At 43.2% G+C, this 18,213-nt stretch overlaps 1 protein-coding gene across 2 annotated transcripts in view; it reads left to right on the top strand.

Annotated features, from left to right (window-relative positions):
- Positions 1–18,213, top strand: part of LOC139910244 (contactin-1a-like) — a 66,493-nt gene that overhangs the window by 39,151 nt on the left and 9,129 nt on the right. For both annotated transcript variants that reach the window (XM_078283053.1, XM_071897471.2), the window contains exons 4-17: positions 1,447–1,573; positions 3,888–4,063; positions 4,488–4,583; positions 5,748–5,954; positions 8,005–8,104; positions 8,730–8,911; positions 9,331–9,455; positions 10,068–10,185; positions 10,510–10,657; positions 11,638–11,765; positions 12,508–12,680; positions 13,679–13,802; positions 17,155–17,316; positions 17,648–17,797. In XM_078283053.1, the coding sequence (XP_078139179.1) occupies positions 1,447–1,573; positions 3,888–4,063; positions 4,488–4,583; positions 5,748–5,954; positions 8,005–8,104; positions 8,730–8,911; positions 9,331–9,455; positions 10,068–10,185; positions 10,510–10,657; positions 11,638–11,765; positions 12,508–12,680; positions 13,679–13,802; positions 17,155–17,316; positions 17,648–17,797 (2,016 nt within the window). The remainder of the gene's footprint in view (positions 1–1,446; positions 1,574–3,887; positions 4,064–4,487; positions 4,584–5,747; positions 5,955–8,004; positions 8,105–8,729; positions 8,912–9,330; positions 9,456–10,067; positions 10,186–10,509; positions 10,658–11,637; positions 11,766–12,507; positions 12,681–13,678; positions 13,803–17,154; positions 17,317–17,647; positions 17,798–18,213) is intronic.

Raw genomic sequence — 18,213 nt, 5'->3', positions numbered from 1 at the left:
GGGATCTATGAGTGTGTGTAGGCTTGTTTCTCCCAATTAGCTCCGCCTCTCTTTGTATCTTTACCAATGCTGTTGGAGATTTGCATCAATGTCAAGCACTCACACATGTTTGACTGCTGTAATGTGGAAATATGTATGGTTCCTGTCTTGCGTCATTGGTTGTCTCCTGGTTATATGAATATATGCAAAGAATATATCTTTATTATTACTGTACAGCTATGTCTTGGTGTTTCAATGGTAGTGAATAGGAGTGAACATGCAATCTCAGGTGGCAGGATAATGGGAATATGGGCCTCTTTTGTTCTGGTTTCTAAAGATGGCACACTGTCTGTCGATTGACAATCTGGCATTTTTTTGAGTGAGTGAAGCGCCAATGCGTGCCTAGCTAGGAGGATTGGATAGAAGCAGGATATTGCTGTCTGAAAGAGCAAGCTTCTCCCTATTGAGGTGTCAGCTGTGCTCTCTTAGAACTCACAGACGCAGAGGGATCGCACACACACACACACACACACACACACACACTCACACACACACACTGACACGTGCATGCACACAGGCACGCTGCACATTTGTATTCCCACAGTCACCCACACACCTACACGCACTTGATCTGAGAGAATAATCAGCGTTTGGGAACATTTCGCCTCATTGCTTATTCATAGCCTGGCATTGTGTTTATGTCTTATTCATGGCACTGCTTGTGATGTCAGTCTGTTTTAATGCGTAATTGGGGCTAATTGTACGTGTGTGTTGACGGTGTAAAAGGCAGATTGAACGAAGCAAGGCATTTCCATCAAGGAGAGCGCTCTCCCTGGATTTGCCCATGCAACTGCTAGATGCCATTGAGAATGACATATGAATATTTGAATGGGGTTTGGATTATGCTAAGTAAAGTTAGCATTTCCAATTTTGGGATTTGTATTAGCTTCTGACAATATTATATTCACTGGCACAAGATGAATGTGTTGCTACGGTTTGGCACCTGAGTGAGCACATCTCTGTCATAATTAGTGTGATGTTGTGATGTGCTGTGGAATAAAGCAGTGGCTTATTAGATCCATGCCTGAAACAGAGTTTGCATGGATTGGATTAGTTACAGTTCAATCCAGTATTTATCCGAAACCAACTACAAAGCATTAGATTAGTGTGTGTGTGTGTGTGTGTGTGTGTGTGTGTGTGCGCAAGTGCGAAAACCACAAACCAAGCTGAAATACTATATCACAAGTCCTTACAAAGGCAATCTCACAGTCTCGTCAGTGTGATATTTTTTTGTGTGTTTTTTTTACATTACATTTGAGCCCAGCTGTCTTGTTTTTGATTGAATTGACCCAGAACTGCCAGACAGAGGCTGAGCTCTGACGCCTTGATATTTCCTTTTTTATTTCCGTTTGTGTCTGACCCGGCTTGTCGTTGTTTACCCCGGTCTCATTTGTTTGTTGTCGGCAGACGATGCCACAGGTTACGGGCCAGTGTTTGAGGAGCAGCCGGTGGATACCATCTACCCTGAGGAGTCGCCCGAGGCCAAAATCACCATGAACTGCCGGGCCAGAGCCAATCCACCTGCCACATACAAGTAACATATGTTCCCCCTAACCACAGCCTCATTACTACCCGCTGTGTGTTCTGTGTGCCTCTCAGTACTCGCCTTCGCTCAGTCTGGATTCAGATTGTTTTAGGAGCCACCTGTAAAGGGAAAGGTGTCAAGGGCATCTATCTTTTTTTTTTTGTCATTTTAACACTGAGGAAAACAACAAAAAAAGGCAATGTAATTCATAACAGTGGCATTCATACAGCTCAGTCGGGTACACTCATATCATGGGTGACAATCCAAGGCAGCAATTAGGCAAAAAAGAAAAATTCCATCTTAGATGCTAATATACTAATATACTAATATACAGCACTTCAGTTATGGGATACATTGGGGAATATTTTTAGGAGATTTTACTTTGTGTATATATAGGAGCTTTAACTTACTTTGACTATCTCCTACTACCTGATTGTATTCATATGACAAATGCTGGCCTTTTTATTGATGTACTAACTAGATAAATGCTGATTTGATGTAATGGATATGCTGAAAGGCTAATTGGGTGTGCTGATTGACAATCGTCTTGCACCTGTTCACCTTGCACCTGTTTTGGTCAATCATGACCAAAACTATAAGTAGCCCACAGATGACATCAGTTCCGGGTTTGATGCTTTGAAGAAAGTCTTTGACCAAAACGTCGCTATATTAAATTGTGATCTGCAAGTCGATGGTGTGCGGGAGCCTTATATATTTATTACATGTTGCTTTTTCTCCCAGCACCCATGACTGAAGTTGTGCAAACTCTATACCCTATTACAGGAGATTTTACTCCCCATTTAAAATGTTTTCCTCCCTTAAATACATATTCACAAAAATTATCCCATAATTCCCTGAGGTTGATATTTTTCCCAACTAGTCTTCCCAACTTTTTTTTATACGAGGCACTTTCCATCATTTGTTCTATCCACATTTTTAATGTAGGGGTTTGGGGTTCCCTCCAACATCTAAGAGCCAGTCGAGTTATTATGCCAGTTGTCAGCACTATAAATGCTGCTGTTATTTAATTGTGATATTTCAGTCTTGTCTCCAAGGAGACATAAATTTAAGAGCATCTATCTTAACCTTGATGGACCTCCAAGGTTTATTATGTGTGTGTGTGTGTGTGTGTGTCTGTGTGTGAGTGTGTGTGCGCGCGCTTGCCTGCTTTTAAGACATTCAAAACCCTACCATACAGCAATGCATTATCAGAGCATGCATTTTGATCCTGTTCCTGCATCATTTTGTTGTTGTCAAAAAACTAATTTGGCTCACAGCAGATGTTTGTTCTTTCCTCAAGCGAACAGTGGTTTAAATGCCACAATATGACATCATGCCAACAAAGCCTAACAAAAACAAGATGTTGGTGCAGCAGCCGCAGCACAAACAGAGCTGCCACCGGGTCTCCATCTCATTTTAGTGCTGAAAATTAAAAGCATTTTTGGACCATTCATTTCAATTTAGATGTAAATGTATGTAAATGATACAGCTCTGCATCATCCAAATCAGTTTCACTGTCAGAGAGCCCAGAATTAGATGTCAGGGGAGAGGGAATTAGTTTTGACCAGAGCTGGTATTAAGTGCTTAAGAGCGTTCATGTATAGAACAAGCAGTTATACCTTTCAGACCAGGGATTTTATTACTGCTCCTACTATAGATCAGCACTGCAGGTTTATGAATCTTGATAAATATGTGCACATCTATTTCAAGAAAGATAAACTATAATGCAGACACCGGTAAGCTTTTGTTTTACCTTGGAGGACCAGATAGGTGGTATTTGCTATAAAGGACAATACTACGAGCACTAGAAAGTTAAAGTGATGCTGAACTTTGAACTACACAACCTTGGGTTGTGTAGCTTCCTGGCTATGATATAACCCCAAAATCAGAGATTCTCTGTTATCTGTTGCTCCGGTAGAGACGATTGGAGAATTGCATTTTCTTTTCTCTCCATTCACTGCCATTGAGAGGCGAAACAGGTCTGAAAATTAAATTTTTAGCACATAAACAAGCGAACAAAGCGGATTCTGACAATATGTATAAATATAAATATGTCATGCTGCTGAATTGTTTTGTAAGTGTAACACAGAAAATAGTACGATTATCAATAATTGTAAATAGGCGAAAAAGGGTGGGAGACACGACTTTGACAATATATAAAAAAACAAGTCTCTCACTACCAAAGTAAGACACATTTAATCACATGAAAGCATCTAAAAACAAATTAGTATACGTCTCCGCATCTAACACCTTACCTGACAAAACTGAAAAATCTTCCTTTCACTATACAGTACCATTGTGACCCTGATTGTGTCCCTTGCAGGTGGAGACTGGACAGCTCGGCCATTGACTTGGATGCAGACAACCACTACAGTTTAGTGGGAGGCAACTTGGTCATCAGCAACCCCATCAAGAACAAGCATGTGGGCAAATACTCCTGTGTGGCCTTCAACGACCGCGGCATGGTCATCAGCCGAGAGGCCTCCGTCCAGTTCGGATGTGAGTGGCCCAGATGTGACCCCGCCTTTGGGTCGCTCTGTACCATGAGTTTTAATAGGGAACTGCCCCGGAGCTGGACTTTCATGCATATTAAAAGCACTGCAATTGCAAGGGCAGCTGGGACAAATCATAAGTGGTGTGGAAAATGCAATTTGTGAACGTCTAACTTTATGAAGCCAGTGTGGCTAATGTAGTTTTTCTCGTACAAAGTACAGTGCAAACCACTAGCAGTCGGTCAACCTTCTGTTGTGTGAGGGTTTGAGGATTGTTTGAGGTTTTTATGGAAATTGGGTATAAAAGATGCTCAAATTTGTAGTATAAGTAAGTATGATTGTTGATTCTGAATGGCTGTTGAATCTGAAAGTTGGTTTCTCACAATTGCTCTTGGTCTCTGACTGTTTCTATCTTTCTCTGTCTCTCTCAGACCTTGATTTTTTCTCATCAGAGGAGAGAGAGTCGGTGTATGTGAAGGAGGGACAGGGGGCAGTGCTGCTCTGCGCTCCCCCACCACATTACCCAGGTACAATATGTAACTAAGTGTGCTTAAGTATGCTAAAGTATTGCTACAACATTCTGTGTGGAGTTTGAATGTTCTTGATTGTTTGCATGGGTTTCCTCCCACAGTCCAAAAACCAAGTCAGGTGGATTGAAGACTCTAAATTGCCCATATGTATGAGTGAGTTTGTCTCTATCTGTGTTAATCCTGCGATCGACCGGTGATGATTCAATCACGGTGTTCAACCCAGTGCATGCTGGGATAAGCTCCAGCATTCTGTGACCCTGAGTAGGAATACATGGGTGAAGAAAATGAATGAATGAATAAATGATCTTTGGGTCTTGTTCAATTGCCCCATGTAATGTGTTTATCATTGTTGGTCATTAACATGAAAACCAATGAAAGCATGCCCTCTATTGGCATGGGACTGAATTGCCCTTGTTGATGTTGTCTGAGGTATAAATATGTAATGATGTCACTAGCTGTGTCACATCAGTTTCTATGCCTGCTGTTCTCATTTTGCAGTGATCCCTGAGCTTATTTTGTCACTCCTACTCCATCTTAGATGTAGAAGAGAAATGTGTTTTCGTCGGTCTCATATTTTAGTTCCAGCAAATTTGTCATCAAAAAGGTTATTGTGTCTAATCCCCTCTTGCATTGGTTTCCTTCATAATGTGTGTATATGAGTATTCTTGTGACTAAGCGCATGAGTCTGCTTGTTTATGCGGCCTCATTTTACTCTATTTTCTACTCTTCTATTTTATGTGCTTTGATCGTGATTAAACAAACCTTTTTTTTATAAAACCAGAGCTCCAGAAAACTGTACAGAAAATTTTCATATTCATGCTTATGCAAATCCATCAGGCACAGCAATCTGAAACCATGGTTACCTCTCTCTGCCTCATAATTAACTCAACAAGCCAATCTGTTTACAGTATCTCTGTTCTCTTCCTCTCAACCAATCCATAAGGATTATTAGATTTCATTTGAAAGGTCAATGGATGCTTGAATAGTAAATCCCCCTCAAAACCAAACAAAGGATTGTGCTATTTTTATTTTGCATGCATTCAAATTATTCAAACTGAGCCAGCCTCACAGCCAATCCCCTCAGCTCTCTCCTGAGCTGTTGCTATGTGTCCAGGACCTTGATTGACAGGTTGAGCATTGTCATTGTGTCTTCCTGTGCAGCCGAGCTGTCGTTCCGATGGATGCTGAACGAGTTCCCCATCTTCATCCCATTGGACAGGAGGCGCTTTGTCTCCCAGACAACAGGCAACCTCTATATCTCCAAGGTGGACTCCTCGGACAGCGGCAACTACTCCTGCTTTGTTTCCAGCCCCTCCATCTCCAAGAGCGTCTTCTCCAAGTTCATCCCCCTCGTGCCCCTGGCTGAACGTTAGTGCCTCGCTTCCTGCTCCCCACTTTCTGTTCACTCTCTAATCTCTAGTCCTTCCATATATTATGATTTTCATTAAAGCACTCTTTGGAGTACTTTTCTTTAATTTTACAGTCAATAATCTTTAAATGACCCTCCTAGTCACACTTATTAAATTCTAGATTGGTAATTACCAGAGTGATCCCAATACGATACTTGGGTCACAATAATACTGCAGTTAATAACAGTTAATGTTTTGCACTGCAATATGTTATGATTTATTATTGTGTTTTGATTGTCTGTGTATGCAGTGAGTTTAATAATATCCCTTATTACAACAAATAACATTTGCCGCTAACAACATATATTGCTATTATTATTTTTTATGTGGTATTTTGTATTTTTTATGTGGTATTTTTATTAAGAGCCTTAAATTATAGAGCAAAATGCTGATACTTCAAACTCAATGCATTGATACAATATCACTGGTATTGCATTACCTTACTTTACATTTTAGAGGGGAACATGAAGTGCTTCTTGAAGAGATGAGTTTTCAGTTCCAAGATAGGAAGTGACTCTGCAGTATTGCGGTGATATACTGCATCGATTTGGTTTCTCCTGCTCCTACTGAAATCCTATGTTCGATCACAAGGGCGCTTGTTTTTAATAAGATAAGGTCATGCCACTGTTGTTGACACTTTAAATTTGATAGATGGGATCAAATTAGCTCATGCTTGGAGAAGCACTCCTCACATTGTAGAAGGCCACCCAAAAACCGGCTTTAAGACAGAGCCAGCTCGCTACGAAGAATAACCAGGAAAATCAGCAGTCTCCGGAGATGGAGACCACAAACTAAAGTACTGACCTTTTGTTTATTACTGGTTTGTGTGTTTACTGGGTCTAAGGAAAGAGTGAAAAAATACAAACTAGGCAGCTATTTCTGCGTTTTCCTTGGGGGCCTTCCCAGAGTCCATCAATTATTCCATTGTTTAATGTGGACTTTCAATAGCCCTCTGAGTTTGGCTAGCTTCACCTGTGGCAGACACATCCTGAATGGTGGTCAGGACACAAACTAGAATGTTCTGTTCCATTAAAGAGGTCAGGGCTGCAGCTCAGCTGAGGGGTTGTTTGCGCTCTCTCATGCATACGTGTATTATGACTACTGCCTACATTATCAAGCTAGAGAGGCGCCCTCTGGGTGTGATGTGGCCCGTATTTAACTCTGTGGTATTTGTGTGTGTGTGTGAGTTAGTGAATCTGCCTTTGCATATTGTCTGCCCATTTCTACTTGTTAAATGCTACATGTCTGCACTATGTGTAAATACAGTAAGCCACTGCAGTTGCATTTGTCATGAGGGCTAAACGTCTACCTGAGCCAAGCATTCCTTGCCTCTAGCTAAGTGCAGCATCAGACCCACTGAGCAATTGATTAGCCATTTAAAAGATGTCTAGGCTAAAATGAGGCTAGGTGTTTAGAAGTGAAACTTTAGTAGACGTCTATATCTTAGTTTACGTCTTCTGGGGTATATGACAAAATAAAGCATTATCTTGTACTTCTCTGGTGCATATTTTTGATATTTACAGCTGTTGTGCAGATGTATTGTTTAAATATGTAATAATGTATTTACTGCTTAGTCTAAAACTGGGCTATACATATCCAAAAACGATCCTGGGCTATATGAGAGCTAAAGCATAGATGCCGCCTAGTGCTCAGTGGGTATACAGAGTCACACTGCATTGCTAACCTAAAAAGCCTAGCCCCTGGGCACTGTGTGTGTGTGTGTGTGTGTGTGTGTAGGTAGATGGCACACCTGGGCAAAATAGTTTTATAAGTATTTGTCCTTTGGTTTAGTTTGGCCCACTTAGACAATCACAGGAAAGGATTTGAAAGCAAGCCTCAAAACAAACATTAAGAATTAAGAAGAATAGGCGAATTAGAAGAATTAGAAGAAAATTAAAATAAAGAATAGGAATTTTGCAACCACTGTTTAACTGTGGTCTAGTGGCTAGGAGTGTTTTGACCAGGTGAGTCACTTCACAACTTTGATGTGTTTTTGTTTTTCCTTCCAGGTCCCATCAGGAAGTATCCTGCTGACCTCAAAGTCAAGTTCCCAGACACCACTGCTCTGGTGGGGCAGAACATCACACTAGAATGCTTCGCTTTGGGCAAGTAAGTATGAGCACAGTGAATATGACTGTCAGAGTGCACTGTTTTAAATGTACATAGTAGGGTTAGACTGATATAGCGGGACAAAATTGGCTTTTTATTAAAAATCGGATATCAGCCAGTCAGTGTGTCTACTAGGATTCAGATGTTGTATACTTGGTTTCAATGGAGAGTTTTAGTGTCCCATGGACTAAATGCTGTTTCAGAGGCTTTTCCACCCTGACAAGAATACAATTCTGGGGGAAAAAATAACTCCTAGTAATTATTTTGGCATAAAAATTATAGATTTAAATTTAAAGATTCTTGATATTAGTACAGCATATCAGCCATAAGCAGCTTCAGTCCAAAAATAGGTAAAAAAAGGTATTAGCCTTCAAAAAACCATATTGGTCGACCCCTCATGCATAGTAAAAAGGAGGCTGTAGCTTAGACATTAGCCCCCTCTCTTCAATACACATTCTGTTCACACAGGTGAATGATTTATAGGACAGGTTCTTGAATGATGATGACTTCAGGGCAGTGATGCATATGCATTACATGTTGAAGCGTGCCTTGTGTGCCATCTCCCTCTGTCTCTCTCACTCACTCTTTCTCCCTCCCTCTCTCTCTCTATCTCTCTCCTTCCCAGCCCCATCCCTGAGATCCGCTGGAGGAAGTTGGACGGACAGCTGCCGCCCAATCACGAGGTGCGAATGCCGGGGGCTCATCTGCACCTGTACAACGTGCAGTTTGAGGACGCGGGAACCTATCAGTGTGAGGCGGTGAACTCCAAAGGAAAAGACTACCACACCGCACGCGTCTCTGTAGAAGGTGAGAAGTGTATTGTCTGTCTTTACTGCTGATGGCATCAATACTTTATTCATCCTTCTCCTCTTAAAACATTTTCCATGGGACACACACACTCGTTATGAGCTCTGCAAAATCCTATGTCAGCTCTTAATACCATTGTTCATTCTCAGCTAGCCACACTGCATGGGATGGTTCAATATAGGATTACCATCGTTCTCGCCAATAATGCTGATGTCTGACAACTTCCCCAGCCAAAAACAGATGTGTTTTCTCAGTTGGTCTCATCAGTGCCTAGTATAGTTTCTTAGCTTTAGATCTAACACCTATTGCAATTTAATGCCTCAAGTATTGCCCCAGATCATATATTATTCAGCAGCTTTGTAGCTTTTCACATTTTTTTTTCAAACAAACACTGTAATGCTGATCTTCTTCATTTGCAGCCTTTCCGGAGTGGGTGGAGTACATCAACAGCACAGAGAAAGACATCAGTAGCGACTACACCATGTCCTGCGTAGCCAGCGGCAAACCCAAACCGCACGTCCGCTGGCTGAAAGACGGCCTCGCGGTAATATTCAATCTCATAAATCTTTATTGTCCCATAACTGAGCAATTTGGCTGCAGCTGTAAAATAGCAATGGCTGTAAAGTACACACAGACCTTTTGTGCAGTTCCGTGAGGTCCCTGAGATCCCACCTGCCTGTACGGTGTGTGCCAGCCGGGGCAGTTAGGGCAGCGCGGCGGTGACAGGCAGCTGGCACTGCGGCCACACATAGGGCACCGTGTCAGGGGAAAGTACCTCTTGTTATTGAGCGGACGCCAGTGTGGGTTGTGTAACCCTCCATAGAAACAACTGTCACCAGGCCCGAGCTGAAAGAGACCCAAGAGAGTAGCTAGCAGGTACTGGCAGCGCAGTGTGAGAGGCTGTTTGATGTAGCTATGCTGCTCAGTACATCATTATGCATTAATGAGCTCTTCTCCCAGTCAATTTAACTAATTGTCATCTGTATTTCTGTGGATGTCAACAATCAAACATTTTCATTTTAATTCTGTGCTTAGTAATATGATTTGAATCTGAACTTGTATGCAAAAGAGGCTGTGTACAAAAAAAACAAAAGGGTGAAATAGTGAAATGTAAGGTAATGATACTTTAGTAATAAACTACTTTTATTTTCTACAGCATGACAAGAAAGAGTTGAAGTTCAGCAGCTTGACGTTTGAGGATTCGGGGATGTACCAGTGCATAGCAGAAAATCACCATGGAGTCATCTACGCCAATGCAGAGCTGCGTGTGATTGGTGAGTCAAAGATGCAGCCACTGCACAATTGGCTGCATAAAGTATTAAAGGTCACTTTTCAAGCTGACCAATTGGAGCTCATTAGAATATATGCGCTGCATTGTCAGATTTGGAAGAAAAACTTTTACTCGATCATAAAATAAAAAAAAAAAAGACAAATGTTACCATAAAGTTAGCTCTCTAGTCAGTGTAGCATGCACAATATGTGTTAGAACACTACACTACACATTTTTATGAATGTAAAATGTGTCATAAATGTATGCATGGATGTAATGCATATTCTAGTAAGTTTTGTGATGAATAATCCACACTGTCCCTCCTCAGCCTGCTCTCCCACGTTTGAACACAACCCAGTGAAGAGAGTCCTGGGGGCGAAGAACGGCCGGGTGGTGATCGAGTGCCGACCCAAGGCGGCGCCGAAGCCCAGCTTCTCCTGGAGCAAAGGCACTGAGCTGCTCTCCAACTCCACCAGGTGAGCACTCTCTTAATACGATCAAGCAGCTTACTTTACGCCTCTGTTCTGTAAATATTATATGGATTTTTATTTATTCATTCAGAAAGGCTGGTTTCTCACGGCAGAAATGTCTTTTTCTGCCTTTGTAGTAAATTTTAAATTCAAATGTGTACCAACCTTTTTTTCTGCGAGACACATCTGGGTCACAAGGATGCGCACAAGGACGAGTGTCTGGGAATCCCTGCCAGCACAGCGCCTCGCCTGCCTCTAGAGCTACTGTAGATCCCCCTAAATCTGCCATATGCCAGGATGCTCTTACTGTTTTTGTTTGCCAGTAGGCGCTGCGCTGTGTGCTGCTCTCTGTCAGCGGCTGACATTAAGCACAGTCTAAAGCTCATCAGCCTGGACAGACAGGATGTGTAAACCCCAGTCCTGTGCTCCTCACTGACAAAACAAGTCTAATCTGCAAGAACCGAGTACCCCCCCCCCGCCACCCCCCACCTAGCCTCCCACCGCACACAGACACACACACACACACACACACACAGAACCCCAGTCACCACAGAGGGGCTCACACAGAGGAGGAGCAGCAGCCAAATTACTATGCAGCATATGCCTCCGAATACTCACTATGGAGGCTGTCTGCCTGAGTGTATGGAGTGGTGACGGAGTGACTGTCGTGATGCTGTTTGTCATGCACGAAAATGAAATATGCAGAGGAAAATGAATCAGACATTGTTGGCTTTGCCTTTAGCTCAGTTTAACGTTGCGTCTTACCGAGTGGTTTCAAGTTCACATAATATTCTTGCAATCCCATATATAACCATTAGGGAACCGAGCTGGCATTCGGAGCGCTTTCATCACTTTTCATCATCCGCACTATCCGTGGAATAACATACACTGGACTTTTGACCTTCAGATTTTCTGCTGAATATTTTATACCGTATAGCTCTCTCTCCTCAGTATGTGGTGAATTAATCCTGGTTATTTCTCCTCAGGGTGCTCATCTGGGAGGACGGCAGCCTGGAGATCCTCAACGTGACGCGGGCCGACGAAGGGAGGTACACCTGCTTCGCCGAGAACGACCGGGGCAAGGCCAACAGCACGGGGTCTCTGTCCATCACAGGTAAGTTCCAGCTGACTGCTGTGGCTACTCCTACTTGTTATTGCTTTTAACTCTGTTTCTGCCTCAGTTGCTAATGTTTCTGCTACTGTTTGTGTCACTTTGACTGCTATTGGCCTTGCGCTGGCAGTCATTCCTGTCACCGTCGGTCCCACCATGCCCTCCTGACCTCCAGCCGTCAGATATGGCTGAGTAATGTCCGTCTGAGCAGTGTGACAGTCTGCACAGGGCCACCAGTGAATAATCAGTCGCTCCTCAAGGCCAAAGGCAAAAACGGTTTACTTTAGATCAGATGTGATGAGACAAGGTCTTGGTCTTCACCCTGTTCAATGAAAAAGGAGGAGAGGACTTGAGTGATTGATTGAATAGCTTATAATTGCATTGATAGGACTTTCTTGTTTGTGATTTCCTGTTTGTTGACATGAAATGACAGCTGTCAAGCATTTTTATTTCTCACAGTTGATCTCCGGTTGTGCTGGATGTACAGCTCTTTTCTGCCCTCTTCTGGACATATGTGCATATTGAGCTACTCCATCCATTTCATATTAATACCACAGATATCTGTCTGCTATAGGACCCTCCCTTGCTCATATAAGTCATTTGCCTATATTTTTCTTCTACAAATGACTTCTGCTGCATAACCTAAATGAAGTTCACACCAGGTTGCTGCTCTCAGTGGCTGGACAGGTCTCTTTCTCATCACTTAAAAGCTGAGGTCCCATTATCCTCCTGTCTTTTCCCCCAGAGGCCACAAAGATCACTTTGGCCCCGTCCAATGCTGACGTAACAGCGGGAGAGAGCGCCCGGATGCAGTGTGCCGCGTCACACGACTCCTCCCTGGACATCACCTTCATCTGGTCCCTGGACGGCCGGGTCATTGACCTGCACAAGAACAGCCAGCATTACGAACGCACGCCGGTGAGAGGTCATGCTGGTTGATAAATGATTCGAACTGAATTGCACTTGATAGTTCACTTTGACCTGACCACAAAATCTCAGGGCTCTAACTTGAGCCTGGAGTTCATCCAGGTGAAATCATATAATTAGGGATATTTGAGGTCAGGTTGATGTCTGTAGTATTTTCATTGGAATACCTGAAATGGAAAAGTACAGCCTGTTTTAAATGAATGCGACTCCAGAAGCCATTTAGCATGCTTTCCCCAAGTAGCCCAGACTAATGCTGCTGGTGCTCTGTATATCAGTTTAATAGCAATTTCCGCTCACATCCATTATCAGTGACATGACCCACTCTCCCCTAGAGCAGCTCTAACCATAAGCAGTGGTTAGCATTTCTCATTTGTCGCTCCACCCACTGGCCAAATGCCATATCACGATTGTGATTGATGATACCCCATTTCTGTACACAAGAGTTACTTCCCCCCTCGTAAAAATGGTATGTTATTGTTAATATTATTTATGTGGTATCAGCAAAGCCAATTTGACTCATAGACAGTGAGTTAAGTACAGCCATGTACCATGGGAAGATATCATAGGTTTTCATGAGGGTTTTACCTTGGTTTGGGTTGCCTGCAGCCAGAGACTGCTCTCTCCTGTAATAAACACTGTGTGGAGCTTGACATCTCTTAATGAGACAAGGGTTGATAGCGCTGCGGCCAAAGCTCATTTGTGTTCACCTAATTGGATGCTCAGGGTTGATATCTCAATCCCTCTGGTCTTGTGGTACGGCAACTCGTACGCTCTAAACTAACTAGCCAGTTGAGCGATTGGATTGAGACTGTGTAGAAGTTTTTCATAACTCAAGTTCATGGAAGTTTTAGGCTGAGTGATGAAATATGAAATATGACCACAGTGTTTTGACACATGCAGAGTGGGAAAGCTTTCACTCTACGATATCATGGATGGTGTTTTGCTGACTTGCCTCGACTAACTGTTGTGTGTCGCGTTGTTTTGTCTAGAATGGAAGCTCAAATGGCGAGCTGCTGATTAAGAACGCCCAGCTGAAGCACGCTGGGCGCTACACCTGCACCGCCCAAACCCCCGTGGACAACGTTACTGCCTCCGCCCACCTGGTCGTCAGGGGTGAGTCATGAGTCATGTACACTTTCACATAAAGACACACTCACACTGAATACACATGGATGCACACATGCATACATACACACACACACACACTCACCTCACACAAACATAGTATGAGAGAGAATTAAGTAGTTGACAGATAAGTGAGAAAGTGAGAGATGATTGATACTAATGCTCCGACCCTCTCCATCAACCCTGTAACTTCTTACCCATTCTGGTTTTGTATATACTCTATTAAATATAATCCCTTGTAATACCACCCATGTATAGAGAGCCTAGCAAGGGGTAAGTGCAAAAACGAAGTGCAAATACAAATCAAAGTGTACGTTTCTAAGTCCTGTTGAGCCCTATTAAACTGAATTCTTAACACAAGCACTTTAGAGGAGTGCCATAATTTATTCTGCACATATTCATTAAAATATTCTTCTCCTACTTTTATTGTGAGACCATGAACATACTGCTTGAAAGTGTGTCTGTGTGTGTGTGTGTGTGTGTGTGTGTGAGAGAGAGAGAGAGAGAGACATAACGCACATGTATGTGTTCACCAGTGTGTGTGCATGTGTGTGCTTGAGGAGAAGTAAATCTCTCCAAAGTTACCAGACCGTAGCCTTTTTCACTGGATAATCTGTCAACCCCGAGGCTCCATGCGAGAGAAAGTGAGAGAGAGAGAGAGTGCTGGAAAAAGCTATGGAAGGAAATGCCTTATGTCCTCAAGCTACGCGGACCGCAGGAGACACACAACACACACACTCACACACACACACACACACACACACACACACACACACAGAGAGAGCAAGCACGTGTCAGAGAGGTTCATAGTGCAGCCTTAACACACAACACAAGCTATCTGCTGCTAGCATCGCCAGAAAAGGTCAGCCTAACTTCAAATGCTGATAAACTGGCTGCGGTTTTACTAGAAATCAGGAAAAGTAATAAATAGGTCAACTGCAACATACAGTATACCCACAGATGCCTATTGTCTCCTGAACGTATTACATTGTTAGGGGAGGATGTTGCTCTCATTGCAAATCAGGTCAAATTTCTCCAACAAACTTGCTGTGTCCTGCTAACAACAGTAACTGTGATAAAGTGATAAATTATTTGACCCAGAAAGATTTTGCAGGGAAGTTTTTTGTTGACTGCACTATGAGTAACATGGGAGTTTTCTTAACGATGATGCTGTGGTTTCATCAGTAGACAGACACACTAGCAGACATTATGAAATGAAATGTGACAAGCAGTGCTTCAGTGCCATTTATGAAAATTGAATCTTTAGTGTCACCCCACTTTTAAAACCAACACCATCATATTTAGTCATCGTCTATGTGTTTTGAATAGACTAGAGTGAAAAAACTTGACTCTCACACTTGTCTTCATGATGAGTGAATCTAATAACACTTTTGGCTGGAGTAACGAGGGCCGCTGGTGTCACTGCAGCTATTACTTTTCGGCTTGTATAACCCCAAGCTTGTGTAACACCACAGATTTCTATCTTTCACCACGATCATTTGACGCGGAGTTCCGCTGATTGCGGTACTTGTTTCTCCAACCGCATCTACGGATATCAACAAGCACAAACCGAACACCGCTAGCGCTTCCGCAGCGCGCTGTCTGTCATATACTGTACTTCACCTCCTGGGTGATTCACCATGCTTCACTGTTTTCACCCTCCACTTCCTGATGAGTGAGAGCTTGCCTTACAGCTCTCCCTGTGGGCCTTGAAACAGGCCTAGTGTTGGTGGACAAAGGGTCTCTTCAGATAGGAACCCAAGAGCTCCACCAGTGATCCGGTTGCCAGTGATCCCTGTTGTGCCCTGGGTGTGCTGCCGCTCCTGCTGCTTTTCAGAGCAGGTGTTGACAGATGGCCAGGTGAATGCACTGCGGCTGACTGTGACGTTTCCCAGAGTGGAACCAAAACACAGGCCCTAGGCTGCTCCTAATGGAGTGCCAAATGCCAGCAGTCAGGAGCGCAGAGAGGGAGAGATGAAAGACAGCCATTTATCACGGCAGATGAGGAAGCAGATCTGCTACACGAGATTGTCCGAGCTAAAAACACAGCTCTGCACCTGTAGCTTGTTATTAGTAGGGATTTGAGATAGGCAGAAGAGTTGTTTTCATATGCCGGGCGTGAGTGTTGCTGTAGTTTTGTGTTACAGTCCGGCCCAGCGCAGTATTGAAAGGTGGCTGTGATAACTTCGCTGTCTGTCAATTGGGAAAATATTCATGGAGTTTATTGGATTTGGTGGTTGGGCTTTGTCAGTGTCCCCATTCACAAAAAAACCTTGCCCTGGCAGTGAGGCTTATCAATCCAAATACAGACTGTGCCAAGCATTAGGGCAGAAAAGCATCTATTTTTTTTTACCCATATCACACTCTGTCGTGTCCACACAGACCCATAGAACATCTGCACAATACCTTCATCCCCTACATGGAACTGTAAAAAATCCTTAGACGTTTCACTGCTACAACTATGCTTTCGCTCCCGACTCTTCAGAAAGGAGAGGCGAGAGCTTAAGGGTTGTCCGGCTCCGACAGTCTAATCGCCTTAGTTCTCCAGGCTCATATTCTGTGACAGACATGAAAAAAAAAAGTAAATCCTGGCTGATTTCTGGGGCTGTGGGTTGGAAGGCTAACCCTGACACAGTCTGGGTTTTCTATTAGGCCATCTTTATACTCCGAAGAAAGAATCAAGAGGAGCAGGACGACCAAGAGAAACACTGGATTCAAAAGCTTTCACCTCAGGCTTAGTTAATATATGTCAATGGGTTCTAAACTCTAATGCCTTAATCCATCGGTCTTTGCTGATGTCTTTTAAAGAGCGGACTAAAAAGTGGAAATGTGCGGGCTTTGATGTGCTGTGTTTGATATGCATCAAACAGCTGTCTTTTTGGGGACTGGTGTTGAAATATAAAGTTGTTTAAAGGCTGAGGACTCTTGCCAAGACTTTCCCCATGAGCATGAAAGAAAATAGAGCTTTTACTAATACTTTACTTTAGGCTTACTATATGGTCTATGGTTTATGATGGTCCATTACCATTATTAGTTACTGGCTAAAATATGACACATACCGGTTTTGGAAGTATTCTTCATTGACTGTTTTATTATCCTTTACATGTTTCAACACTTAGACAACACACATCTATTGCTACTTACATTGCTACAATGAATAAATAAGGGGCTCAGTGTCTTCCTGAAGGACACATTAGACATGGGCGGGATTTGAGCTTGAACTTCTGACCTTTAGGTTAAGGGACAGTCTCACAAATCTCATCTCTTATTCACACCTCCATTCCTCACCCATCCAACGACCCAATTAACTCCTCTCTAATGCTCCTCCTCTTCCCCCCAGGTCCCCCCGGCCCCCCAGGTGGGGTGCGGCTGATGGACACTACCGACAAGAGCGTAAGGTTGCAGTGGAGCCGCGGCGCAGACAACCACAGCCCCATCTCCAAATATACCATCCAGTACAGGGACTCCTTCTCAAAAGATGTTTGGAAAGACGCCACTACATGTGAGTACTCCAGCCCACTGGCTGGTCAAATAAACAGTGCTACCTTAAGGCTGCGCTGGCTCTGGTGCTATAATAATTTGAGTCATGCCGCATAGAGATAGGCCTACATGGCGGTTGATGTTTCTTAAAGATGGGTAAAATGTAATTTAGCTAAGCCACAGTCACTCAAAATATAGGAATGCGTTCCAAAAATGGAAATTCATTGTTGTTTTAAGGATATTTTTGTTAAACTGTGGGACAGCGTGACTTGTACTGTATAATGTTTTAACATACCATGCTATTGCCCTGAAACTTTGGCATCGGAAAATGACAACTGTGCGTTTCTCTCTAGCTCCTGCAGATGTCGAAGGGAATGCGGAGACGGCCGCGGTGGTGGATTTGTTCCCTTGGACAGAGTATGAGTTCAGGGTGATCGCCACCAACACTCTGGGCACAGGAGAGCCAAGCAGCCCGTCAGCTAAAGTCACCACCCTGGATGCAGGTAGGGTCACGGCCTGGCTCTGGGGCTAACGTATGGAACATGAGATTTATGGAGCTTTCAGAAAGAGTCAGTCACTTGAAAGGTCATGGAAATGCGGTGCTACGGTTCAGCTTTCCATTCTAATATTTATTCATCATCATTCTATTATAGCCCTGTTTACTTACATTAAGTATCGCTGTAGGAATGAGTCAGCAGAAATTCCATAGTGCTGTACTTCCTACGGCAGAAGCACGCTGCCAAACCCACCGCATAAACCTCTACAAATGAGCACTTTGGTGAAATTGTATACTGAAATTCAATTATAAAATGGAAATCACAGGCCTACAGTAACCTCTCTTAAAATAATAATCTTAGCCAGTTGAGAGTGAGCAACTAGACTCGAGGCGAAAGAAGAGAACTCCTGCCTCTCCGTCTCC

The sequence above is a fragment of the Centroberyx gerrardi genome, chromosome 4 (genome assembly GCF_048128805.1).
Source record: "Centroberyx gerrardi isolate f3 chromosome 4, fCenGer3.hap1.cur.20231027, whole genome shotgun sequence".
Taxonomy (NCBI): domain Eukaryota; kingdom Metazoa; phylum Chordata; class Actinopteri; order Beryciformes; family Berycidae; genus Centroberyx; species Centroberyx gerrardi.
This window is presented reverse-complemented; position numbering and strand designations above follow the sequence as displayed.